The sequence below is a fragment of the Herpailurus yagouaroundi genome, unplaced genomic scaffold, assembly GCF_014898765.1.
Source record: "Herpailurus yagouaroundi ecotype Mexico unplaced genomic scaffold, PumYag 166, whole genome shotgun sequence".
In the NCBI taxonomy this organism is placed as follows: domain Eukaryota; kingdom Metazoa; phylum Chordata; class Mammalia; order Carnivora; family Felidae; genus Herpailurus; species Herpailurus yagouaroundi.
The window spans coordinates 15,317,053-15,344,545 of NW_024412407.1; the positions used below are offsets into that span (position 1 = coordinate 15,317,053).

Here is a 27,493-nt window from a genome sequence, read left to right on the forward strand (position 1 = left end):
TTTTTTTTTCAAATGTTTATTTATTCTTAGAGAGAGAGAGAGAGAGAGAGAGAGAGAGAACAACTGGGGTTGGAGCAGAGAGAGAGGGAGACACAGAACCTGAAGCAGCTGTGAGCTGTCAGCACAGAGCCTGATGCAGGGCTCAAACCCAGGAACTGCGAGATCATGACCTGAGGTGAAGTCGGACACTCAACCAACTGAGCCTCCCAGATGTCCCTGGCCAATTGAGTTTTGATTATGCCATTAGTTTGTTCAATTAATCCTGAGGGTTGAGGATGGTAGATGCAATGAAAATGTTGAAAGATGGATTAGATTTTGCAGATCTTAAAAAACAAACAAACAAAAAAACCGATTTTGCAGATCTCTTGGACAATTTGACCAGTAAAATGGGTTACTTGATCACTATGTAGCTGTCAAGAAATACCCCAATTGGGAATGATTTTTTTTTTCTAATAGGTTTTTGGCCACTGCTTTAGCTGTTGCCTGCCTACAAAGAAATGCCTTGGTCCAGTGAGAAAACTTACAGATCATTACCAATGCATATTTATATTTGGTAAATGGGAAAAGCTGGATGAAATCAATTTGCAAGATGTCAAATGGCCCACTGAGAATTGACCTAAAGCAGCATGATATGGTTCTGCAGGATTGTGCAAGGGGAAAATTTTTGAAATATTTGTTGGGCAACAGTTGGAGATGGTTTCCGATACTGCTGTTGTGCCCACTGGACAATTTTACTTGTGCCCTAATGTGCCATATCTTGGATAAATTTTTAAAGGAGCTCTTTGGGCTCTTTTTGGTAGTTCAGGTTTGTTATTTGGTCCCACCCAAAGGTTGTCTTGGAGAAGTTCTCATAGGAGCCTTGTTTCATCCATTCCTCCTTTACATCTTCAGTCATGTTTTGTTGAGTTTGTTTTAAGTAATTTGGGTTAAGGGAATGAAGGTCATACAGATGGTTGTTTGCAAATCAGAAGTTTGAAGCCCCACATTTTTGGCAGCCTGGTTAGCATGATTGCCCTTGGCTTCAGGGATATCAAGGTTGGAATGAGCTTGAATTTTTATAATAGCTAAGCCTAAAAGGGAAAGAGAATGGTGTCAAGGCAGTTTTCATATATAAGTTTTGTTTTTATGGATTGGCCAGAGGATGTTAGAAACTCTCACTGTTTCTGGAGCATACCAAAATCATGGGCAGCCCCAAAAACATATCTGCTCCGTAGACAGTGAGAGCTTTATTTATTGCCAGTTGGCATACTCTTGTTAGAGCATGTAATTTAGCTTATTGGGCCTAATGAGCCTGGGGCAAGGAGCCTGCTTTGATCTTTTTTTCAGTGGATACTACAGAGTATCCTGCACTGTATTTTCCTTGACCATTTTTAATGTAAGATCCATCAATAAACCAAGTAAAGTGTGGATTTGGTAGGGGAGATTTATGAAGGTCTAATTGAGTAGTAAGTAATGAGTCAGTTACAAGGATGCAACTGAATTCGGTTGAATCTTTGAGGGGTAAGGGAAGTCAGGTAGCAGATTGAGAAGAGGACAAGAGTGTGGAATGATTGGAAAGGATAGATGGACTGGCGGATTGATGTTTGGTGTGGTGGGAATCTAAGAGGTTTTTTTTTTTTTAAATGTTTATTTTTTTTTTTTATTATTTATTTTGAGGGAGGGGTGGGAGGGGCAGAGGGAGAGGGAAAGAGAGAATGCTAAGCAGGCTCTGCTCTCAGCATGGACCTGACACAGGGCTTGATTTCATGACCACTAGATCATGACCTTAGTGGATATCAAGAGTAGAACAATTCACTGACTGAGCCACTCAGGTTCCCCTAAGAGCGTTTTAACTGTATGTGGGACTAATATCTATAGGGGAGAATTTAGTACGGTTGTTTTTTGTTTGTTTGTTTGTTGTTTGTTTGTTTGTTTGGTGGCAGTAAGGCTGCTAGGGCATGGAGGCAGGGAGGTGATCCTTTGGCCAAAGGTCCTGATTAAAGTCTGTAATACCCTGTAAAGTCTGTGGGGCATTGTTGGCCTCCATACCTTTGGGTCAGGATTCCCAAGGTATTACCAGAAAGTTCATGGACAAAAAGGAAGGGCCCGTTGGTAATTAGCGTATCCTAGAGTTGGGGAAGAGATGAGCTGTTTTTTTAAAGGTATGAAGGCATCACAGGTCTCTTGAGGCCATGGGTTAGGGTCTAGAGGGTTGCAGTCAGGAGAGCATATGAGGGAATATTAGGAATCCAAAGGTGATAGGATCCAGTAAGACCCAGGAAACCTCATTTATTATCTTTTAGTCTGGGGTTGAGGGAATCGTGTGATGGTAGTAATTCTGTCTGGTTTTATTTTTAGCCCAACTGGTGTTAAAAGGTGGACTAGGAATTTGACAGAGACAGAGCAGAATTGTAATTTATCTGTAGATACTTTGTGTCCTTTGTTGGCTAATTGTTGGAGAAGATACTTCATGTCAATGAGAGAGGCCTTTAGGGTGCGGGGGGGGGGGGGGGACACATAAAATTGTTTATATATTGTAATAGTACAGATTTCCCAGGGAAATCAAAATCTTTCAAGTCAGCATGGAGGATTTGAGAGAAATAGGGCTTTTGATATGTCCCTGGGGTAGGGCTGTGCAAGTGTATTGTTGATTGTTCCATGTAAAAGCAAAAGGATAATGACTTTGGGGGTCCATGAGGATGTTGAAAAGAGCACTGCATAGGTCAATAACAGAAAAAGTAGTTGTTTTAGTGGGTATATTAGAAAGGAGAGTGGAGAGGTCAGGAACAGTAGGGTGATGGGTTGTAGTGTTAACTGCCCTAAGGTCCTGAACAAAATGCCATCCTCTATTATGGGATTTTTAACTGAAAAAATGGGAGTATTGCAAGATTTCGTACTGGGCATGACCAATCCTTGGTTGATAAGGTCTTGAATAATATGAGTTATTCCTTTAATGGCCATAAGGCTTGACAAGTACTGCTTAATATTAGATAAGGGCTTTGGTGGATCAATTTGAATGGTTACTGGGGAAGCTGAAATTATGTGTCCTATATTGGTAGAGGAAGTTGCCCATAACTGATCACGTACCTTTAGGAATGGGAGGGCAGTGGACTGACGGAAGAGTAGTATTTGGCAGATAGGTAGAATTAGGAATTCTGAAGATTGAGACAGCAGATCTAAAAATATTTCCTCTTTCCTTTTTGTGGCTGATTAGTCACTCCCATCATGGTAAATACTTTTCTACTCCAAGGAAGGGGATTGGAAAATAGAAAGGGATTGAAGACTGACTAAATTATTCCAGAGTCTATGAGAATGAAATGGTCTTCATTTTGAATCATTATAGGAATTTCTCCTGTGGTGTTTGCTAGGAGAAAGGGAAAAATCCCCTTTGTCCTCAGAGCATCCCTAATCTGATAAGAGAATTGTGTTTGAGATTTGTGGATTCTATTGGAGGAATCTTTTGTATTTCAGGCTTTCCTTGTTGAAATGTCTAGGTGTCTTGCAAAAGAAAAAGGGTTGTATCAGTTGAGCTGGATGTTTTAACTTGTGGCATGGATTTGGGGTTTGCTATTTGTAAAGCCATAAACTTCATCATTTGTTTTTGACAGCTCAAAAGTCTATTCACTCATCTTTCTTTTTCTCCTTTGACAGCTTTTGCCACTCTTTTAGCAGTGGTTGCAAGGGTAAAGGAGTTTTGGTCTGCGAGTTGGCGTCATTTTATTTGACCAGAGTTGAGACTGAATCAAAGAGGCCCTCTGGAAACATTGAATTTAACAACTTGGTTGCTCTTTTATCCAATCTAGGGATTCCAGAATCAGACAAATTTTGTTTTGAATTATCAAAAAGCTCTGAAACAGGTTCTTCCTTTTTTTGAGTAGTTTTTTGTATTGCCTTCTAATTTGTTGGAAGTGGCCACATATAGGGAATCACTTTGATTAAATTTGCAGCTATTTTTTTTCAACTTGCAGCTATTTTAGAAGGTTTTTCTAGGGTTTCATTATAAGGAAGTTTAAAATCCCATAGGGAATCTTCCCATCCAGATTTATCCATCTATTCTTGGGCCTGTGTGGGTCCAACAAGCATGCATACTAGTTGGTAAAGGTCAGGAGAACCTAGATTGTAGGCACTGATAGTCAATGTTAGTTATCAAGTAAACTGTTCTGAATTTTGGGGTGGGGGTAGGAAATTTTGAAAGATTTAGAAGTTCTGTTTTGGACCAGGGGGGTGAAAGAAAGTACCCGATTATCAGAACTAGGGCCAATAACTTCGACTTGGACTTTAAAGAGGCGATGATGAAATCATTGGTTCATTTAGAAGCTTCTGAGTACCAATTAAAATAGACTTCCTATTGATGTTGTGAAGTAGGATAGTTTTGCCTCTAGAGTTCTGCTCTTACATATACCAGTTTAGGGACAGCAAAGGTGCCCCAACGAGGCCAGTGAAGTTTTAAACCATCTTCAGTAATTTGAACCCAGGTTGAGACAAATGTACAGCTCCCTAGGCTGTGGTTTTTATACATAAAACCAGCGGGGGGGCTAGATGACAGCAGATCAGCAAGAGCTCTTTCTGAGAGATTGGTACCCATTTTATATTGGAATAATCCCTGCGTGAATTGTTAGCAGTTCTGAAGTGAGGAAATTTCCTGAAAGAAAAGTCTCCTGACCTCTTCCAAGGTTGGAGATGTGAGAAGACTGTACCTTAATCACCTCCTGGGATTATAGAAGCCACAGGAAAAGAAGCAACAAGGGGCTTCCATGTATACTTTGGCAGGTCCAGAGGTTCATAGGAAGTACCTAGGAGGTTGCTTCACATCCCATCCGCATCGCCCATTGTTAAAGAACTTCAGGAACGAACCTATGAGCAAGGAAAAAGGAGACAAATCTTTATTTAGGTTTGCAAAAGGACAACCCAACACAGTTGGTGTGCCTGTCTGAAGAGATCAAGGGAAGGTGGTGTTTTTAGAGCTTAAAACTGCAGTGATGGAGAAATTTCAGATTGCTCAGTGATTAGTTGACCTCTTTTGTTCAATATTGTGGGACAGGTCAGGAAACTTTCTAGATATCTGAACCTCAAGATGTTTATCATGCATACAGGAAATAGCTGCTCTTCCAAGAACTCTACAATAGGCGGAAGTTGCAAGATGGAGTCAGAGCTGTCAACCTCTCCCTGGACCCTTTCTCCCTCATTGCCAACTCTCCTTAGTATTCCAGTGTCTATGCATATTTTTATCTTTAGAAGATGGAAAATGGCAAGTTGAATTTGTCATAAAAAATAGATTCCTGGGGCGCCTGGGTGGTGCAGTCGGTTAAGCATCCGACTTCAGCCAGGTCACGATCTCGCGGTCCGTGAGTTCGAGCCCCGCGTCAGGCTATGGGCTGATGGCTCAGAGCCTGGAGCCTGTTTCCGATTCTGTGTCTCGCTCTCTCTCTGCCCCTCCCCCGTTCATGCTTGGTCTCTCTCTGTCCCAAAAATAAATAAATGTTGAAAAAAAAATTAAAAAAAAAAATAGATTCCTGTAGGGCCACCTAAGTGGCTCAGTTGAGCGTCTGACTTTGGCTCAGATCATGATCTCATGGTTCATGAATGTGAGCCCCACATCAGGCTCGCTGCTGTCAGCACAGAGCCTGGAACCTGCTTCAGATTCCCTGTCCCCCTCTTTTTCTGGCCCTCCCCCCCTCTCTTAAGTAAAACATTAAAAATAGATTCCTGGGGCACCTGGGTGGCTTATTTGGTTGAGCATCCAACTTCGGCTCAGGTCATGAGCTAATAGTTCGTGGATTCAAAACCTGCGTCAGGCTCTGTGCTGATAACTCAGAGCCTGGAGCCTGCTTTGGATTTTGTGTCTCCTTCCCTCTCTGCCCCTCCCCGCTCGCTCTCTCTCTCAAAAATAAAATAAACATTAAAAAAATAGATTCCTGGGGTGCCTGGGCGGCTCAGTCAGTTGAGTGTCTGACTTCAGTTCAGGTCATAATCTCACAGTTTGTGAGTTCAAGCCCCGCGATGGGCTCTGTGCTGACAGCTTGGAGCCTGGAGCCTGCTTTGGATTCTGTGTCTCTCTCCTTCTCTCTGCCCCTCCCATGCTCATGCTCTGTCTCTCTCTGTCTCTCAATAATAAATAAATGTTATTAAAAAAAATAGATTCCTGTCTAAGTAAACACCTTAGTAGCTATAAATAATAGTTGATAAAAAAAAGATGGTAAAACAATGGACATTCCTTAACATTCTCTTTATAAGATTTAAAAAAAAGTGCTTGCTATATCTGGCTATAATTAGTGTGTTGAAATAATGACCAGAAGCTTTAAGTGTGAAAATTTCCTTTTGGTTTTTGTTTTGTTTTCTTTTATTTATGAGCATGTGAAATGTGTATTTACATGAAAGAAACACCCTGTATGTTTTGTCAGCAGTGCCAATCTAGTAATAGTTTGATGTGAGTCTACTAGTAAAAGACATTTTCAAAATCTGTTACCAATAAATCTCTTTTTTGGTTGTGCATATTCTCCTTTTGAGGATCCTTAGGACTAATTACGCCAAATAGGTTTTCTACAATATCTAGAGCAATGATGGTCTTGACTATATCATGTTATCATATTTTTCTGCTGCTTATAACCTCCAAGATTCTTTTTGTCTTTTTTGACTTACACGCTTCCTACGTATAGGAAGTGTGTTCTGGAAGAAACACTAGTGACATTTTTTTGCCAGGAGTCTGTATATAAATGGAGTCCCAACCTATGAGGTACACTTTGTTCTAATCATATCTTCCTGTCTTCTAATTCTTCCTTTATTTTTTTAGAATTTTTTTTTAATGTTTATTTATTTTTGAAACAGAGAGACAGAGCATGAACGGGGGAGGGGCAGAGAGAGAGGGAGACAGAACCGGAAGCAGGCTCCAGGCTCTGAGCCATCAGCCCAGAGCCTGACGTGGGGCTCAAACTCACAGACGTGAGATCGTGACCTGAGCTGAAGTCGGACGCTTAACCGACTGAGCCACCCAGGCGCCCCTAATTCTTCCTTTATAAGAATCCATTTTTGATTTACAAATAGGGCCAGGGAAAATAAAGGTTGAATTTCAATCTAACTGGACTTATATTACTTTATATATGAATATATTCAGAACATAAACAGAACATAAAAATGTTATTTACATATAATGTGTTATCTTCATCTGTAGGTATATATATTAAATGTATTATCTTTTAAATATATTGCAATTACACACTTACCTATTACCATTATTTGTAATATGTATAATATAGAATTGTTAATAATATGGTGTTTCTTTTGATGATGAAATGCACATCAATAGACAAAATAATTATCGTAGTCTGTCTTTATGTGTCTTTGCTCTTAAGGACTTGTTAAGCAATTGAGTAAAGAATTTAAATTCTGATTTTTATTAATGATACCGTGAGGTGGTTTATCATGACACTCCTCATGACATATAATGGCAGACAAATAATTTCATATAGCCAAGTTTCAGTTTCCTACAGTTCACATGAGTCTCTGTAGTTCTATCGTTTATCTGTGAAATGATGGCATTCAACTAGATTTTCCAGCTCTTTCATGGCCTTAATGAGACTTATTTTCCAGTTCTCTGAAGTTACTGTTTATATTCTTACAGAAGGCTTACTCTAACCTATCAACTTACTATACAATGTAATTTGTATATAATAATAGCTAGCATCTTCTGACTACTTATGTGTCAAGCCAGAGCTAAATGCCTCATGGGAATTAACTTTAGTCATCTTTCCATTGGTCTCTTTCCCCTGGTGCTCACCTACTTTCTCCTCTTTCTTTCATGAGTAATATTTTCATTGATAATTTTCTCTTTTTCCAAAAATCATTAAAAAGAAGCTCATTTACTTAACTTTTAGTCTGTATGTATGTAATATTTATGATCTAATTGATGTCAGTCAAAAATACAGTTTAATTTACATAGCCTAATGGAAAGTGATCGCTTAGCATGCGGAATATCTAAGAATTTTATTATTAGATATTTATGAAGATTTAAACTTAATTTAACTGTGAGTTATGGGGATTGATCAGAGTACTTACTTCATAGAATGCCTGATGGGTTCTGATTATAAGAAATGAAGGGTAAAGTTTCATGTGCCTAGCTTTCTTAAAAATTTCTGGTGGTATGAAAATAACAAATTATAGCAATTTGAGAGGAAAACACCAATATGAAAACCAAGGTAGAAGTATAGCTACAAATATCTAATCTAAATATTCAGTACATTATTTTTATTTTTATTGATAAATTTCTGTCAATTTTTTTTTCAACCTGTTCAGACATTGAAACATTTTGGCTTTCTACCCTTGCTATTAAGAAACTCAAACTCCAAGTAGATAAATGCACTGCAGTGAAGGGAAGTCATATAAAAAACAGACACATAACTACAAAAAATTTCTGAATAATAGTAACATGGAATATAATGAGCTGCATTCATTTTAAATTAGGAAAATTATAATAATTGACAATTATGTGTAGTTTCAGTAAGTGGCTACTGACTTTTGTGAACATCAGTCAGAATTTCTTACAACTTAAAGTCTTAAAATTGTTAAGTACCTGGTTTTAGTTCATAGTCTTCATTATTTTTTTTTTCAAAAATGAAATACTTTTATTTTTTCTTATTTTATTAGTGTTTTATATTCAGGTTTGGGGGAAAGAAGTATTATGTCTCCCAAATTTTAGGCATAAAAATATTTGTGTTTTGCATTATAAACATAAAGTGTGAGTAGTAAAAAGGAAAATTAGGTAAAATGAACATAATTTAGTATGAAGCTAGATCCTCTGTAATCATACCTTCTAGAGATGATCATAGTAAGATATTTGTGTGCACAATATTCTATAATGTATATTTTGTTCATTTAAATATATTGTGTATATGTATATATCCTTGTCAGTACTTACTTAATCTACTTTATTTTAAGTTTTCCATTATATGGATGTACATGATTTAGTCTAAAATTTTTCTGTGACTGGGGCGCCTGGTTGGCTCAGATGGTTAAGCCTCTGACTTTGACTCACGTCATGATCTCGCAGTCCATGAGGTCTCGCCCTGCACTGGGCTTGGTGCTGACAGTTGAGAGCCTGGAGCCTGCTTAGGACTCTGTGTCTCCATCTCTCTCTGCCCCTCCCCACTGGCACTCTGTCTCTGTCTCAAAAATAAACGTTAAAAAAATTTTTTTTTTTATTTTCATGATATACACTTCAGTTGCATCCGTTTTATTTTCTTGTTATAAACAAGGCTGCAATGTTAAAATCCTGGTGCAAACTTTTTATGTACATTACTAAGCATATCTACAGGGACGTTTCCTAGGAAGAATGTTGTTCAATGAAACGGAATGTATATGTTATAGTTTGTTAGATATTTCTAAATTGTGTTGCTGAAAGGGTAGCAGTAATAATCATTTACACTCTGAACACTTTCATTTGTATGTGAAAGTTTACTATATCCTTACCAAATAGTGCCACTCCTTTTTTATTTTTGATGAATTGATAATGTTATAAGTCATTGTCAATATTTTTTTTTTTTTTTTTTTTTAGAGAGAGAGAAAGAACAAGCAGGGGGAGGGGGCAGAGCGAGAGAGAGAGAGACAGAGAGAGAACCTGAAGCAGGCTCCACGCTCAGTGCAAAGCCCAATATGGTGCTTGATACCACAACCCTGGGATCGTGACCTGAGCTGAAATCAAGAGTCAGATGCTCAGCTGACTGAGCTGAGTCAGTTTTTATCCATGAAACCTCTGTTTATTAGCTCTTGTGATGTCTTTTGTAAAAGCTCATGTCTTTGGAAACCCAAGTTTCAACCCTCCCCCCCATTTTTTTTGTTGTTGTTGTTGTTGTTTTGCTTTTCCTCTGCTCCTTCTTCCACCAGTTCTACCTAAAAGATTTAGTATTTTCAACTGAAGACAGAAGACAGAAAGGTAGCCGAAAGCTACATCCTTTAACTGTGGTCAAGTCTTCAGCTGAACTTCCCCAGTATTCACATCTTAGTCTTTGATTGAACTCCTCTTCAGCACACATCTAATAAGACTCTTCTTAATTTAGCCATCTGTTCTTCCCTTTTATCCTGTGATGACACTGAAGAACAATGAAATAAGCCGGCACTTTAGGCTGCAATCAGCCAAGCAACCCAAAGTAGTATTTTGGAGGTCATATTAGTACATTTGAAGATTTGTGGAATTATCAAGGTTAGCTTTTTTGAAGAGCTGCTATGCCATCTTTCCAAGTAAGTATGATATTTCTGAAGTGATTGGAACAAAGTGTTCAATTCCACTTTGTTTTTATAATGAACTGTAGTAATTACTCACTTTTAACTTGCAGGAACATGGCAATAGTTGTTACAGGTGTTTGTGGATTGTTTTATGGCTGACTTGGGTTAGCATCATTGTTGCTAATTTGGGTAGTATCAGTTCGGGGGCCTATTCATCATATTTTTCCTAATCTAGGAGAAACTCTTGTTAATTTATGATTATGCTGAACTTTAGTTGACAAGTAAAGCTAGAGGTCTTCAAAAAAGTTAAAAAATCATCATATACAATATAGGTAACAGTTGGTACTCTGGCTGGCTCTGGGCTATCCAAAATAAAGTTAGTTGAGATTTTCCTGCATTTATTTTGTGCTCTGCATTAATTTTGTAATATATTTCCCTTGCATGTGTAGGAGCATGAGAAAAGCAAAAGATGGCAAACAGGTGACGGATGTGGAATAACAGCTTGTGATTAAACTCTTAGAAAGCAATTCTTGAATTTCCTTTTAAAATTTCGTCTCTCTTCTTGTGTCAGCTCACAAAAAATAATTCAATAGAAAATTATAAGAACATTATTTGTTTTCTCATGAATCTAAGTAGAAATTATTCAGAGTTAAGAATGAACACATTTAAATACTAAACAAAATTATTTTCATAGTCCTTTAATATTTTCCCATTCAAAGAAACATGATAGGCCTAATTTTTAGTATTGGGTGTTCTACGTTTCCATTGCTTTAGTTGTTATTGATGTAGATATTTACATGAAAATATAACCCTGATTGTTTGTGAAGCCATACTTTCATTCACAATCTCAGTTCCTCAAATATTCTGTTTAGCTGTGATAGTCAGGTTTATGGATTCAGGCACACAGTGAGCATATGAGACCGATGCATTCTAAATCAGCCAATATTTATGCAAATATTCTCTGAAATAAAAATCTGATTTTTAGAACTTGTTTTTGGTGAAACAGTCCTGTGCTTTTCCTGGAGCATGAGACATATTCTATGACTTGAGGTCATAGAGACGTTTATTTTCTAAGTACAAGACTAATATCTATAAAGGAGGTCTCACCGTAGAGTAATAAAAACTGCCTCTTTTGGATTGTTGAATATGAGGTCATTTTTTAAAAATTATACACTGTACATTTATCCCAGTAGTTATTTTATTGTTTACTTACTAAGAAATCATTTTAAATATTAAAAGTCTGATATAATTAGCAACTACAGATATTTATTCAGGAATCTCTAATCTATGGCTTTGAATACCCAATAACTACTAATAAGGACAATGTGAGATTCATATAAAGTCACAACTGCTCTGAAATCTGAGATTCTGCTTTAGGGTAGCCTTATCATTATTACAATTATTATCTGTGAAATGTGTTTATTGACTTCTACAGATCTGTAAAATACATATTTCTATATTTCCAATGGATCACACTATAACTATCTCAGGGTAGAATCATAAATATTAATTTGGTTTTGTCTGCCCTTCAGTCCTCTATGTGTCTGAAGTCTTGATGAAACTCTTCACTCCGCCAGTAACATGACCAAGAACAAATATCTATAAAGTTTTCCATATCTCTTTGACTGGAGATCACAAATTCTGCATCTGAGTCTAAAATTCATGTTCACATGAAAATCATGTCAACATTGAATCCTAGTCCATGCTTTATTAGACAATTCAATGTATTAGAAACTTGTAGGACTACAGACTGTCTTTTTCTTACTCTGAAGAAAGCCCAAACTCTCAACCAACCTCCCATGAGCTACAAAAGTCCCTACCACTTATATGGAGTGCTCACTAGTTTTGTTGGGTGTCATTTTAATTTGTCTGTTTATATGATTTATCTTCTCAAGGAGATTGGCAATTTTAAAATATTTTTAATAGAGCTAAACACCAAGTAACCACTGAATAAATCCACATTAATGAGAAAGCTATTTTAAACCTGTCTTTCTACTCTTTTTTCCCCCAAATCTCTTAGCATAATGAAACGTTATAAACAAATACGACTTTTTTTAAAAAAAAAATTTTTTTTTCAACGTTTATTTATTTTTGGGACAGAGAGAGACAGAGCATGAACGGGGGAGGGGCAGAGAGAGAGGGAGACACAGAATCGGAAACAGGCTCCAGGCTCTGAGCCATCAGCCCAGAGCCCGACGCGGGGCTCGAACTCCCGGACCGCGAGATCGTGACCTGGCTGCAGTCGGACGCTTAACCGACTGCGCCACCCAGGCGCCCCCAAATACGACTTTTAAACAAAGAGTGTGACAATTCAGTGACCTATGTTATAAACCCCCGTGTCTGTGTCTCTCAGACTTTATCTTCTTTCCACAATGCATACCACAATCACCAAACAAAACAGATAAATCAGGGTTTCTGGAATAAGAAAAAATGCTTTTTATGTTGCCTCTGCCAGAAATTATCTCACCTTCACTCATATCTGGGTTTGTAGTGACTTCAAGGAAAGATGAGATCAAGATTAAAACCATGGACTGTTTGTTTTCCCTCAGATCTTAGCAGAAAGGGACCATGAGAGAGGGTAATAGGTAAAACACTAAGTGGGATAATTCTGGGAAGGAATTAAAATCATAAGTAAATATTTGACAAAACGTCAGGTCAATTGCAAAGATATGGTTGCTGATAACTGAGGCAGTGCATAGTAGTGATCAAGAATTTAGGTTCTGGCATTAACTGCCTGGTCCAAATTCTAAATCTGTTTCTCGTTAGCATAACCTGTTTCCATTTATATGAAATAGGAATAAAAATAATAGTGCATATCTCATGCAGCGGCTGTGTGGATTCAGTAGCAGAGAGTTAACCCCAATAAATGCTAGCTACTATTTTTCTGAATAATTTGAACTTGTTTAAATTTCCAATGTGTCCTATCTCATTTGGTCTTCATTATATCACTGGTGGTAATTGTCCTGCTTATCAGAGACATGGAGAGAAAAAGATATATTCAAATTTACAGAGTCCATAAAAGTAATTTTTTATAGTTCACTTCCCTTTGGAGGAATTGCCAAGACATTCCCTACATTCCAATTTCAACCCAAACTCTTGGTCCTGATTCTAAAATTTGTCTGAAATTATAAATAAAAGGTTTATATTCTATTTTAAAAAAAGAAAGAAGTCTTTGAGGGGATAAAAAAGCTACCTACCATTATAAGCTAATTTTAAAGGCTAACGTGGGCTTTTGATACTGCTTATTTTAAGGGTGAGTTAAATATCAGTAAGTCCTCTTATCAACAAGTTCCATAAGGATTTCTTTTCCTTAAAAATACTTGAAGCAAGTTCAATGATGTTGTAAAATGTTTGCCTTACTTTTATAAAATTGGGAGCGTTATATTGGGTAGGTTGCCTCAGGGCACACATCTTGCCAGAACATGAAATACTGTAAGTTTTTTTTTTTTTCCTAACTAATCCAATTTCTTATTTGAAAACTGAATATCCCTGTCTAGGTTTTTTATAGTGTTTCTTGTTGTGGCACCCAAGTGTTTTATATTCATCAAATCAGTGGAGAGCTAAACCCTGCAACGCTGAATGGGGGTAAATCTAATAAAAACAAAGCCATTCTGCCTTCTATAAATACATTCACATAGAATATTATCATCTATAAACTAAACTAACCTAAACTAAAATTTAGAAAATAAACTTTTATGAATATTAAAACTCATAAACTTTGTTTTGGTTAATGCATGATTCTGATTTTTACATGTTTAAATGCATGCTTGAAAAGGCTAGAGATGTCCAGGTACGGGGCGCCTGGGTGGCGCAGTCGGTTGAGCATCCGACTTCAGCCAGGTCACGATCTCGCGGTCCGTGAGTTCGAGCCCCGCGTCAGGCTCTGGGCTGATGGCTCAGAGCCTGGAGCCTATTTCCGATTCTGTGTCTCCCTCTGTCTCTGCCCCTTCCCCGTTCATGCTCTGTCTCTCTCTGTCCCAAAAATAAATAAACGTTGAGATGTCCAGGTACATCTTTTAAGAGTGTGGTTTCATTAACAGCTTATGTTATTTTTCAAATGATTTTTTTCAGAGGCATTTATTTCACAGTCCAAGGAAACTGCATGTATGTTTTGTCATGAGAACTAGCACTAAGTTAGCCCAAACATTGACAATGTTTTGTATCAGGCAGTTTCTTAGTTATATTTTATGATCAGAGTATGCGCTTCTAGCCACACATTCTCTAACATAGTTCCTCTCTGGTGGGCAGTTGACCTGGTGGGCAGGTTGTGATAGAGTAGGAGAATTTTATCATTTACATTGTTTAGAATTGCTGATTTGTGCTTATATTAAAATGTGGACCAAGTATTAGAAGATTAAATTATTGGTTTTAAATCATCTACGGACAATGCACTTCCTACTGTCTACACTGGTTGGGAGTTTATTACCCTATCCTTGATATACCAATGACCAACACTATGAGAAGAAGTAATGAAAAAGAAATATGTGTTAATATTAAGAGAGAACTGTCTCTTGTGACCCAGCAGAGGAAAGGATTCATATGAACCAGGAGACGATGACAAGGATTCTTCAGGAGATTTGTCCTCCAGCATGTAGAGTAATTGTTATAAGCAGGTACTTCAGGGTTTTATTTTTATTAGAGGACTTCTTCAATGTAGCTATTACCTGTTTATCATATGAGAAAGCTGGGGATCAGAGACTTGGTAATCTTGCAGAGGACTCACAACTAGCTAGCTAGTTGTGACTCTGGGTTTCAAGCTCCTCAATCTATGAGTCAAAAGTTCATAGTCTTTCTACTAGGGTTCGTTACCTCTTCAGCACCTACCTCACATTAAATGGGATGCTGTTGGATAGTGCTTGCATTTTTGTTTGTTTGTTTCTTTGGGGTGATGTTTTATTGTTTATTTTGATTAGGTCAATTGTAAGATATTTTCTAAACTAGCGATTTGAAAAAACTTTGGCCATCTTGTAATACCTTTCTTGATAAGAAGCTCTTTAACTGCAAGACTCTGTGAAGTTGTACTTCAGAACCCTCTTATTGTGTTAAAAAATACTGAACTCAATCTTCAAAGTCTAGAGAAAGCACAAAAGTTTGGTAATTGATGAAAATTGGATTTAGTAAGGATCAAGAATATTAGTGTAAATAGTTGAAGAACCACATTGTTTGTCCCATTGCTTTTCATTCTTACTTTTGACATTTTACTGATCCATCAGAAATCCAGACTGTTTGGAAGGATAGAAAAGAAAATAAGGCACGAGTCATAGCTTACAGTTACTTTATGCCAAGGGATTTTGTTGCTACCCATCTGGGAGGTACCCAGATAACACCATTTTAAAAAAATCATTTATTTTTGAGAGAGAGAGTGTGTGTGTGTGGGGGGGGTTGCTGAGAGAGTAGGGGACAGAGGATCAGAGGTGCAGTCTGCACTGACAGCACAGAGCCCTATGCGGGGCTTGAACTCATGAACTGTGAGATCATGACCTGAGCTGAAGTCAGAATCTTAACCGACTGAGCCCCCCCCCCCAGGCGCCCCCCAGGTAGCACATTTCTACTGTGCTGCAGTTTGGAGTTGGGCAGGTTGGGACCTTTGTAGCCGGTATAAAGGAAAGAAAATCTGACATGGGAGAGTCAGGTTCTGAGAAATAACCTGAATCTCTGGTAGGTCCAGAAATTTGATAAGCACTGCGAGCTCCAGTTTTCAAAGAAGTATGCTAACTCAGATCCGAAAAAGCTAGCATCAATAATGGTGATAAGGGGCACCTGGGTGGCTCAGTTGGTTAAGTGTCCAACTCTTGGTCTCAGGTCATGATCTCACGGTTTGTGGATTCGAGCCCCATGTCAGGCTCTGCACTGACAGTGTGAAGCCTGCTTGGGATCCTCTCTCTCTCTCTGTCTCTCTGCCCCTACCCCACTTGTGCTCTCTCTCTCTCTTTCAAAAATAAATAAATATACTTTAAAATTAAAAAAAATATATAATTGTGATAATAAGCATCAACTACTTATTGAGTGCCTGGTAAAGGACAGGTGCTTGTCCTCAAAACAACAATCCAAGGAAGGTTTTATTATCCTTAATTTAGTATAAATGAGCTGCAGGGAGGTTAAATAGCTTTTGCAAGATCACATTGCAAGTAGGTGAAAGTGTTTATATTTGAATTTACATTTGTGTATCTCAAAGCTTGCCATCATTCTAGATCTCACTTGCTGAGGGCAATTAATCCTTTGACTTGTTTATGGGCACGGTAAGCAGGGATTTTGAAGATGCAGCAAAATTTAGAATCAGGTAATGTTTTTGTTGTTGTAATTGTTAGGTAGTTGAACTACTTTTAAGAAAAAGGGAAAAGCTGATAAAGGAAAGGGTTTAGGCCATGGTGAGCTAGTGGTAAGAAGGGTTGGGCTGGATGATAGTGGTGCCTGAGGCAAGTGAACCAGAGATTCAGGCTAGATTCTAGAACCCAAGAGAGAAAGAGAGTACATGTCGGTTTATCAAGGCAGAAGCATGGTCTTGGTGCCAGCGTGGCGAGAATAAGAGGAATATTAGAGCTAAGTGGGCATCTCAATTTCATTTAAGCATTCTAAATTCCAACAGCAGGTGAATCAGAACCTGCATTTGTCAAGATTAACTTTAAAATGGAGGATGGCAACAGTTCATCTTTCATATTGATAATGTTCAGTTTGTGTAGCTGAACAGAATTTGAAATTGGGAAGAAAATAAAACGGTCCTTCTGCATACCCCCATCACAGTTGTTGGTTCTCAATAACAAATTCATAATGACAGTTGTAGAAAAGTTGTCCAAGATAGTATTACTGTGTGTGTGTGTGTGCATGCACATGCACACAGATGCATGCATATGTGTCGTTTTCTTTGACCTACATATGTATGCTTGTTTTCTATGGATCTTTGCTGTGCTGGTTAAATCTTCTGTCTTGACATCTGATTTGTCATTTACAGCTTTTGGAAAGGTGGCAGAGTAAAATAAGGACATTTTCCAAGTATATATTTTAGCAGTACTAGGACATATGCATTGAGAAGTCTTATGAGATGTTACTACTAACTCATGAAATTTGGCAGGCATGCTTTTATTTATACTCTATAATATAATACTCCTATCCAGGTTTCTTGAAATTCTGTTCCTTCTTGTCTGCTTCTAAAATGCAAAATGACAGCTGAAGTAACGCTTCCTAAGCAGAATGTTTCAAGGATTTGTATGTGATCATTTTATGAATATTCTGCCAGGAGTCATCTTGTGCGACTTCGGATGTTTTACTTTGACGCTGATTGATTTTTTTTTTTCCAACATTAGGCTTCATGCAATACTAAAGAATGAAAAAGGATAACAGGATTACTGGTGCAGATGTTTTGTTTGGTTTACTTTTATGACACAATTCATTTATCAAAGTCCTCAAGAAATCTGTCTTCTAGCTTAAAGTTATAGTATTGCTAGCAACTTTCTTTAAAATTTTATTAATTAATATTTCCAAAATACATAGAATATAACACTTGGTATAGCAAATATACATTATAATATGAATGGAAACTTGGGAATCCTGGAAATAAATACGCTGTTATCCACAGTAAATGCACAGTTGAGTTTTAGGTTATGCTGTTGATTATGAATTCTATGATAAACTGCTGTGCTATTTTTGTCATTTTTTTAATAGTAAAAGCTACAATAGTAAATAAACTCTAGGAATTCAAAGATAGTTTTTGGTTTGCTCCTGTTTTCTTAACATAGTGCTTGGCAATCAGAAGATGCTCTATGAATGTTGAATTGTAGTTTTTTAAATGAATAAACCCAAATGGTATGATAAGAAGCTCCTTCTCTCTTTCTTTTTTCCTTCCTTCTTTTCTTTCTTTCCTTCCTTCCTTTCTTTTTTTTAAAGTTTTCTCTTCTTTTTTTTTAATACCTCATTATTTTGGGGCTACCTAACTGGCTTGCTTTTGTAATTTAGTTTATTTAGCTAGCTAGAGGTTTTGTTAGCTAGAGGTTTCAGTCAGGTAGTTTAATAATAAATATCTACTCTTTTTTTATTCTTATATACAGTATAGTTCTTTAATAGTCTTGCCTTTTCCTTATAGTTGTGCTAGGCACAGCTTTGGCTTTGAAAGGACCATTGTATCTCTGATTACTGAATTTTTAAAAAATCTGCAACTAATGCCTCTAAGAAGTTGGAGGTTATGCTACACATCCTGGGCTTTCCTGGAGAACAGATTAGAAGCAAGCATAAATGAATGCATTCGATCACCCAATAAATACAGTGAGGTTCCAATATTGGCAAAGCATTGTGCAGACAGTGTTACAGGAGACAGTTGAATCAAGACAAGGTGTCTGTCCCTACAGCCTAAGGGAGATTGAACCAAAGACTCAACTCCTAAACTGCCCTTTATAATGTGCTAAAATATATGTTCTTGAAACTCAGAGTTATTTTTCATTTCTAAAGAGGTGTCATTTGAAAAAAATAACATAAAAAGATATTTATACTGATAATTTTGTGATTTATATATTTAACAACATACTTGGTAGATGAGCTAATTTGCCCAAGCACGAGAATGTGCCCTGGCATTCTTATCATAAGGATACTTGTATAGGATCATTTTTGTTTGTAACATAATAATCACTATGTTTTATTGTGTTATTATAGTCAAGCAGTTTATAAATATCTAATTGTAGAAACAGAGTAGTATGTATAGAGTTTATGAATGTGGTCTTTGAAGTTAGATGTGAATTCAGATTTCAATACTGGCATTTATTACTTGTGTCAAAAATTATGAAGTTTGTGAGCATAGAATCCTTGCCTATAAAAGGAGAATAATGGTGTCTTTTAAAAAATATTATGAAATTAGTTGATATAAGCTATGTAAAAGCACATTTTATATGCTTATAGTATATAATGTGTATCTGTAATCCACATTATATATATATACACACATATAAATATATAGAGATATAATATTTCATTTAGTTTTTCTGTTAGTTCTTGCTATTATTGCGTGTCAGGTACCTGACCTCTGAGAGTTTTGAAACATGACTAATGTCAGCAACTGGGTTGCTGGAATTGAAACCCTGTTCTTTCAGATGCAAAAGCTGCACCTTTCTAATACACCATACTACCCTCTATTAACACCATACTACCCTGTATTACAGTCACTTCTCTCCCTTGCACCAGAATGACGAAGCAATGTGCTGATGGTGACTGTTCTTTTCAGTTCCTCAAAGGGATTTATTATCTCAAAATGTTCTCCCAGATGTCTCAAAAATACTCTTTTTCTAAAAGTTTTTAACTCCTTTCGGTTCATACGGGTTAGTGTCATGCTCCAAATTAGCCTATATTCTTAGCCTATAAACCTAATTTCTACTGAAAAAAATTGCTTATAGCTATAAAGAGAATCTATATTAGTTTTTATTAAATGCAAAGCACAAAAGGTTGTTCATTCCTTAGGAAAAAAAATGTGGAATATGTTTCAGTACCTGAATAGTCTAGGGATTTGGAAGCTGAATTTGTAGAAAAAGAAGGAAATATTACTATAATTTATACTCAGAGAACCACAAGGGACCCTATGCTGTAGTACCCATCATCATCATCAACCTCATCACCATCGTCATCATTATATTTGTCCTCATCAGCACCATTTAAATAGCAGTTCCAAACTTTGAAGTATTTAATGAGTTGTGCAGTATGTCAAAAGTAATTTGTCTCTAAAAATAAGGTGATTTATAGCACTCATGTTTTCAAATGGCTTTTTATATTAAATTATTTTTTAAATTAGGTGTGATTGTGTGTTATCCAAGTAATCATCTCATTGTTGCTTATTTGTGGGTTTTTTTCCCCTTGTTTGTTAAGAAAGGGGTAGAATTACATACAGAAAGAGTCAGAGATGTGTATCCAAAAGAGTGAATTTTTTTATGAAAATGCTACCTTTTAGGTTTCTATCAGAAAAAAAAGGAAAGAAAACAGAACTAACCCAGTAAAATAATTTTGGGGAACTGTGCTGAAAATTTAAACTATATATAACCAATATCATCTATATAAATATTTATCTATGTCTATAAATTCACACACAGAGGAATACTGATCAGGATCTGAAATGCTTCATTTATGAAGAAAGCAGAAGAAAGTCCTGTGTGTTCAGATTGTGGAAGGAATTGGTTTAGGAATGATATTATTAGAGATGATTTCAGCTGTGCCACACTTTTAAGGGCATAATAATTCAACAATGATTGCAAGATGGTTTTAAAAGCAAATTGATAGTAAATGCTGGCATTGGAGACTGGCAAATCGTTATTTGCAGTTTGACTTCTTTATTATACAACCCTCACTTAGTTATTGTGTTCCCAAATAGGAGCTATTTTTATTCCTGACACTCGTTTTCATATTTTACAGCTGTATGATTGTAAAGGTGTTTTGCCACGCTTTTACCTTTTAAAACTGCCTATCTTGATGCTATCCGGTATATACTGTATTTTAAGAAACTTAATGATGCTAAAAAAAAAAATAAATAACACAAATGGAAGTCAAACTCTTTTTTATGAGATTATTTCATTATTAATGATTCTTGTTTACTTATATTCTAGAACGCAAATCAATTTCACAGTGGCTATTGATTTTACAGCATCAAATGGTGAGTATTCTGACTATCCACTAGTAAAAAATATTAGCAATTAATTGAAAGATAGTTATTTTCATGAGTTTAGATATTTGATTCCTACATTTATATCCTTCTGAACTGTTGTTTCATATAAAATTCAGGTAATTTTTCCTTTCTTTTTACTATTATGAAATAGTTCAGGTATACAAATGACTAAAGGGAATGCAAAAAAAAAAAAAAAGCCTAATAGTCCCATTCAAATTTATTAAATATTGAAGTATGATAATTTTTATTTCACATATTTAAAAAAAAAATTCAGATCTAGTTAAGCCCATGGTGTGCTCTGTCCCACTCCTTCCTTCATCTTGATACATAACTATACTGTTGAAGTGTGTTGAATTATCCTCATTTTATAGTACCTTAAGTACCTGTACTTTATGCAACTCTCTTTGTTTTTACTTGAGTATTTATTTTTAAAAATTACTCATGTTAGGGGCGCGTGGGTGGCGCAGTCGGTTAAGCGTCTGACTTCAGCCAGGTCACGATCTCGCGGTCCGTGAGTTCGGGCCCCGCGTCGGGCTCTGGGCTGATGGCTCAGAGCCTGGAGCCTGTTTCCGATTCTGTGTCTCCCTCTCTCTCTGCCCTTCCCCCGTTCATGCTCTGTCTCTCTCTGTCCCAAAAAATAAATAAACGTTGAAAAAAAAAATTTAAAAATAAAAAAAAAAATTACTCATGTTAACATATTTACATTTAATTTAGAGGGAGTGTCATGTAATACCCCATTATAGATATTCATAATTTGCCTATCAAACATTTCAAAAAGAAAAGAGAGTCAGCTTTTTAAATCTTATTTTGAAGTAACTTTTTCTGAAACAGAACAATCATTTGAAATGAGTGATTATGTATCCTAATAACTTAAATCTCATTATTTAACTTTTACCAGAATTTGCCATCAATTTATATTTATCTAGTTTTCCCCCCTAAATTACTTATTGTGCTTATGGCTCTCACATTATATTCCCTTTACCTCACATTTCTCTCAGTGACTCACATTTCACATAATAGTAGAATTTTCAGGTAAGAAAGAACCTTAGAGATCACTTACTCCAATCATCCTCTTATATAAATGAGGAAACTCATATTCATAAAATCATTTTACTAAATACATCTTGGCTTGTTAGTACTAGAATTAAGAACAGAGAGGAGACCAAAATCTAATTGAACTCACCTTTGATTAAATATTAAGTTTATTCTTCAACACTATGATTTCAAGTTAATTATTTTTATTCATGTATTTTATTTAGTAAAACATGAAACATAGAATAAAACAAAGTCTAAATGATTTAAAACACTACTTTTATTCACTAATGAACATTAGCACAACTAGAAGAGCAAGAATCTATTGAATAGGAAGACACAAGCTACTGAAACTGACTTAAAAAGACATAGACAATCTGAATAGACCTATAATAAGAGATGGAATTTGGAATAAAAAAAAATACCCTCACAGTTTATCAGGTTCCATGTCCATATAAGCTTCACTGGTGAATTCTACCAAATATTTAAAGAAGAGTTGCCATCAATTCTTCACAAACTCTTACGAACAATAGAAAAGGAGAGAATACTTCCCAACTGATTCTATGAGGTTAGTATTACCTTGATATCAAAACTAGACAAAGAAAAGAAAAGAAAAACTAAACAAAACACTAGCAAACTGAATCCACCAACATATTAAGAAAATTATATATCCTAAGAAAGTAAAATTTATCTCAGGAATACAAGGTTGGCTTAGGATTCAAAAAGCAAATAACATACCATGTCAATAGAAGAAAATGTAAAAATCACATCATTCTCTCAATTGGTGCAGAAAAGAGCATTTGGCAAGGTCCAACATATTTTCATAAAACACTTTCATAAAAACACTTAACAAACTAGGAATTGAAATTGACTTACTAACCTTATGAAGGGAAAATATGAAAAACCCGTACCTAGCATAGCTTAATGCTTTCCCCTAAAATGAGGAATAGGGCAAGGATGACTGCTTCTGCCACTTCTGTTCCGCATTCTACTGGAAGTTGTAGTCATGGCAATCAGGCAGGATGAAATAAAAAAAAATCCAGGTTGGAAAGGAAGAAGTAAAACTGTTTCTATTTGCAGATGACATAGACTTGTGTACAAAAACCCTAAGGAATCAATTCACTAAAAATCTATTAGAACTAAGAAATGAACTTAGCAAGATGGAAAAATAAAAGATCAATATATAAAAACCTGGTCTTTTTCTATGTATTTCCAATGAAGAGTCTGAAAATGAAATTATGAAAATTCTATTGACAGTAGTATCAAAAGTAATGCAATACTTAGGAAAAATTTAACAAAGTGAGTGCAGAGTTTATACTCTAGAAACTATACTCTGAAAAAAATTATTGAAATAAATTAAAGATCTAAATAAATAGAAAAATATACAGTTTTCATGGATTGGAAAACTCCACTGTTAAGAGGACATTTCCCAAAGCAATCAACAGATACAATGCAATCTCAGTCAAAACCTGAAAGGCCTTTTTTGAATAAATGGATGATTCAAAAATTCATATCGAAGTTCAAGGGACACAGAAGAGCCAAAGCAGACAGGAAAAGAGAGAACAGAGTAGGAATGTTCATACTTCCCGTTTTTGAAACTTACTGCAAAGCAACAGTAATCAAGACAGCATGATGCTGGTATAAAGATAGATATATAGTTCCATGAAGTTGAATGGCGATTCCAGGGATAAACCCATGAGACTAAGGTTAACTGATTTGAGAAAGGTGTCAGGACAATTCAATAGGGGAAAGAATAAATGGTCTTTTTAACAAACAGTGCTGGGACAACAGGAGAGCCACATGCAAATGATTGAAGTTTGACCTTTTTCTCATATCAAAAACAAAATTAACACAAACTAGATCAAAGACTTAAATGTAAAGGCTAAAAGTATAAACTATTGGAAGGAAACATAGGGATACACCTTCATGATCTTGGATTTGACAGCTGATTCTTAAATGACATTAAAACACAAGTAACGAAAGAAAAAAAATTAAGTTGAACTCCATCAGAATAAAAACTCTTTTATTCTTCATAGGATACTATTAACTAAGTGAAAAGACAAACCCCAGAATGTGAGCAAATATTAGCAAATCATACATCTCATAGGGGATTTGTATCTAGAACATATAAAGAACTCTTATAATTCAATAAAAAGACAAATAACCCAATTTAAAAATGGGCAAAGGATCTGAATGACCTTTCTCCATAAAAGATGTACCCATGATCGTTAAGCACATGAAAGGATACTGAGTAAACTTAGGCATCAGGAAATGCAAATCAAAACTATAATGAGATAATATTTCACACCCACTAGAATGGCTATAATCCAGGCATAATGAGTGTTGATGAGGATGTGGAGAAATTGGAAGCCTCATGCACTGTGTGTGAGAATGTAAAATGGTGCAGCCACCTTGGAAAATACATTGGCAGTTTTTCAAGTTGTTAAACATACAGTAACCATACGACCCAGAAATTTCACCCCTAGATGAATACACAAGAAAGATGAAAACATATGTCCACACAAAACCTTGTACACAAAAGATTATAGCAGCATAATAGCCATAATGTGGAAACAGTCCAAATATTCATCAACTAATAAATGGTTTTCAAAATGTGGTATATTCATATAGGAGAATACTATTCAGGAATAAACAGGAATGAAATATGAAGTGCTGATACATAGTAGGACATAAGTGAACCTTGAAATCATCATGCTAAGTGAAAGAAGCTAGTCACAAAACACTACATATTAATCTATTTATATATAATGTCGAGAATAAGCAAATTAACAGAAACAGAAAGTAGATTAATCATTGTTTAGAGCTGGGCTGGATGGAATGATAAGGGAGCAATAGTGAATAGGTACAGTGTTTCTTTTTGAGGTAATAAAAATGTTCTAAAATCAGAGTGATGGTTGTAATTATCTGAATATATTAAAAATCATTGAATTGTACATTTCAAATGGCTGAACTGTAAATTATGTGAATTATATATCAATAAAACTTCCTTAACAAGAATGTATTCAAGTGTGATTTTTTTTATAAATGTATAATGTAACTCTAAAACAAAATCAAATATAAGTTTCATTATATCCAGTGTTTAAAGTATTACAAAATCCTTAAGTATAGAGTTCTAGCTATGAATAAACATTATGGAATCTGACTGCCTAGATTTACATTTGAATTTTATCAATTTTTACTATGCCAGTAGGGGTAAGTTATTTAATCTGAAAAATGGGTACAATAAAATAGTACCCATGTTATAGGTTTGTTGAAGGACTTACCTTGAAGTAAGGTGTTCAATACATGTTAAATTCCCTGCTATCATAATTATTATTCATGTAACTCGGGCCCCAATGTTATCAACCTACCACAAGTTCATTTTCATATGCACTGTTGCAGATACAGAGATAATACAAACATGGTCCCAGATTCAAAGAATGGACAATTTGGCAAATTTTTAATTGCCAAATTTTGTGGTGCAGAACACAAGAGTCATTTGAGTAGGAGAGAAAAGACTGTAAGTGTTGGAATAAACAAGGAAGGTTGTCTGGTGCAAATAAAACATAAGCTGCATAGAATGAAGTGAATTTCAGGACAAGGTGGCAATTGAGAGGCAGAGATAGGAAGGCAGATATCATTAGTGATACAGTGAAGAGACTGGTCTGACACAGATGCCGGAAAGAAGTGACGTCCTTACATGAGTGGGATCCAGCCCTGCTCTGCATGATAGGCGAAGATGTTTAGACATGCTAGGGTATGAGTGGTATTTGCATTTTAATTTTAAGTTATGATTTTCTTAATGAGATAGAATTAGTCGCCTTATTACAGCCAATAGGTAACAACTCTTCTTATATTTGAGAGTTGTGTTAGATAACCACTTAGTCAAGTAATGATATTGCTTCCCTGTGGCTCCAGTGGGCTTTTGACCAAGTGCAAAATTCTAATTTTAGAATAAAGTGTCAATGAAAAATTGCAACAGACAATTTAAACGGGCAAGGAAGACATTATTCAAGACTATTGACATAGAGGAAAGTCTACTGGAGGTCGAGTCTACTGGGATATAGGGAAAAAATTGAACTCAACTCCTCTAAAACAAAAGGTGGGAGGGATTTTAAGTGCTTCTGTGATCTAATGGAAAAGTACTGAGGGACCTTACAGGGGTCATTGGTCTGTTTGCTAGTCAGCACTTATGGAAGCTAGGCTCCTACCTTCCCAAACAGACTAGGAGATAGGAGTGCTCTCTTTCTCCATGATTACATTTCAAAGGGATGTCTCCAGGTCCTAGAGAAAGACATCCCTGGGTAGTAGAAGATTTACATCTCAAAGGTGCAGAGAAAGAATTTATAATTGCAAGTTTTGTAAAGCAAATGCTCTAAGAAAAGGAAGGTCAGGGGTCTATATTTGTGAAGAACTCTTGCCAAAGTTTAGTCAAATCGAGAGGAATGAATGTTAAGTCTATTTGGTCAGAAGATACTTTTTCAGAAATTTTGTCATGTGGGACCAGCCCTTGAATGCGGGTAATCCTTTGGAAATACAATTGCATTTATGTAATGCATTATTTTTAGACCAGAAATGTTCTGTGTACAATTATATGTATTATAAACCAAGGGGATATCTCTTTTTAATTTTGTTTCTCTTTGGATCACAAGTGCTGATTATTATTATTATTTTTTTCTTATCAGAAAAGAACTGTGCCCTGAGGCTTTCCTTCTTCAGGCAATGTTTTAATGTAGAATTGAGCTTTATGTGCTATTACAAGTCCCATTTAACTTTCCATTTTCACTTAAGAAACTAAGTGGACTTTCAAGCGGCCTTTGTGCTGGTAATTAGGACAACTCAATGTGAATATCAATGTATTTGAGTGGTAGCACGTATATTTCTTTCTGACTCAAATTCATCTCTATTCAAATCCAACACCCTATAGAGTATAAGTATATTGAAATTTCAGAACCTTGTGGATGACCCAGACAGTAATAACAGTAGCAGTTAAGCCTTACATTTCTATGGCGCTTTGGTATTTTTAATCACTTCACACATAATCTCATTTTGTCCTTCAGTAAACACTGTGGTAGGATTTATTGCAGACATTTTATAGGTGTTGTCTTGAAAATTCTGAGACTGGACTTTGAGCCGTCTGACTCTCAGTTTAATGTATAGTTAGAAACTGAATAATTTTTCAAATACAGATATTTAATTAGCTTGAATTTGAAAATCGCTATGCTTTCTTTTCTTTAAATGATTAAATTGGGATATTTCTCAAATATTCAATTTATGTTTATAACAGAACTTTAGGAAGCTTTGTAATTATTGAAGCCCATTAAATCAGTTGAGTCCTTTAATTATAGGTATAAGGATTCAAGGCAAAGGCACATGATTTTTTAAAAATAAAGATGACAATAAAATCACTTTAACAAAAGTATTTAAATACTTCTTCTGTAAATGAGATTCAAAAATAGCCTGTGGCATTGACAGTGAGGAATAATTTCTGACAAAATCTGCATATGCTTTGGCATATCTTTGGAAAACTTTCTACATGTCTGTATAATGTAATAACTATTTCTATGTTAATATCCATCCAAAAAGAAACTATTTGACATAGTATGGTTGTAGGCAGAAAACATAATTTTAAGTATT

General features: G+C 35.8%; 1 protein-coding gene across 2 annotated transcripts in view; it reads left to right on the forward strand.

Annotated features, from left to right (window-relative positions):
* CPNE8 (copine 8) overlaps positions 1-27,493 on the forward strand; it is a 234,863-nt gene that overhangs the window by 160,638 nt on the left and 46,732 nt on the right. For both annotated transcript variants that reach the window (XM_040488446.1, XM_040488445.1), the window contains exon 14: positions 20,766-20,812. In XM_040488446.1, the coding sequence (XP_040344380.1) occupies positions 20,766-20,812 (47 nt within the window). The remainder of the gene's footprint in view (positions 1-20,765; positions 20,813-27,493) is intronic.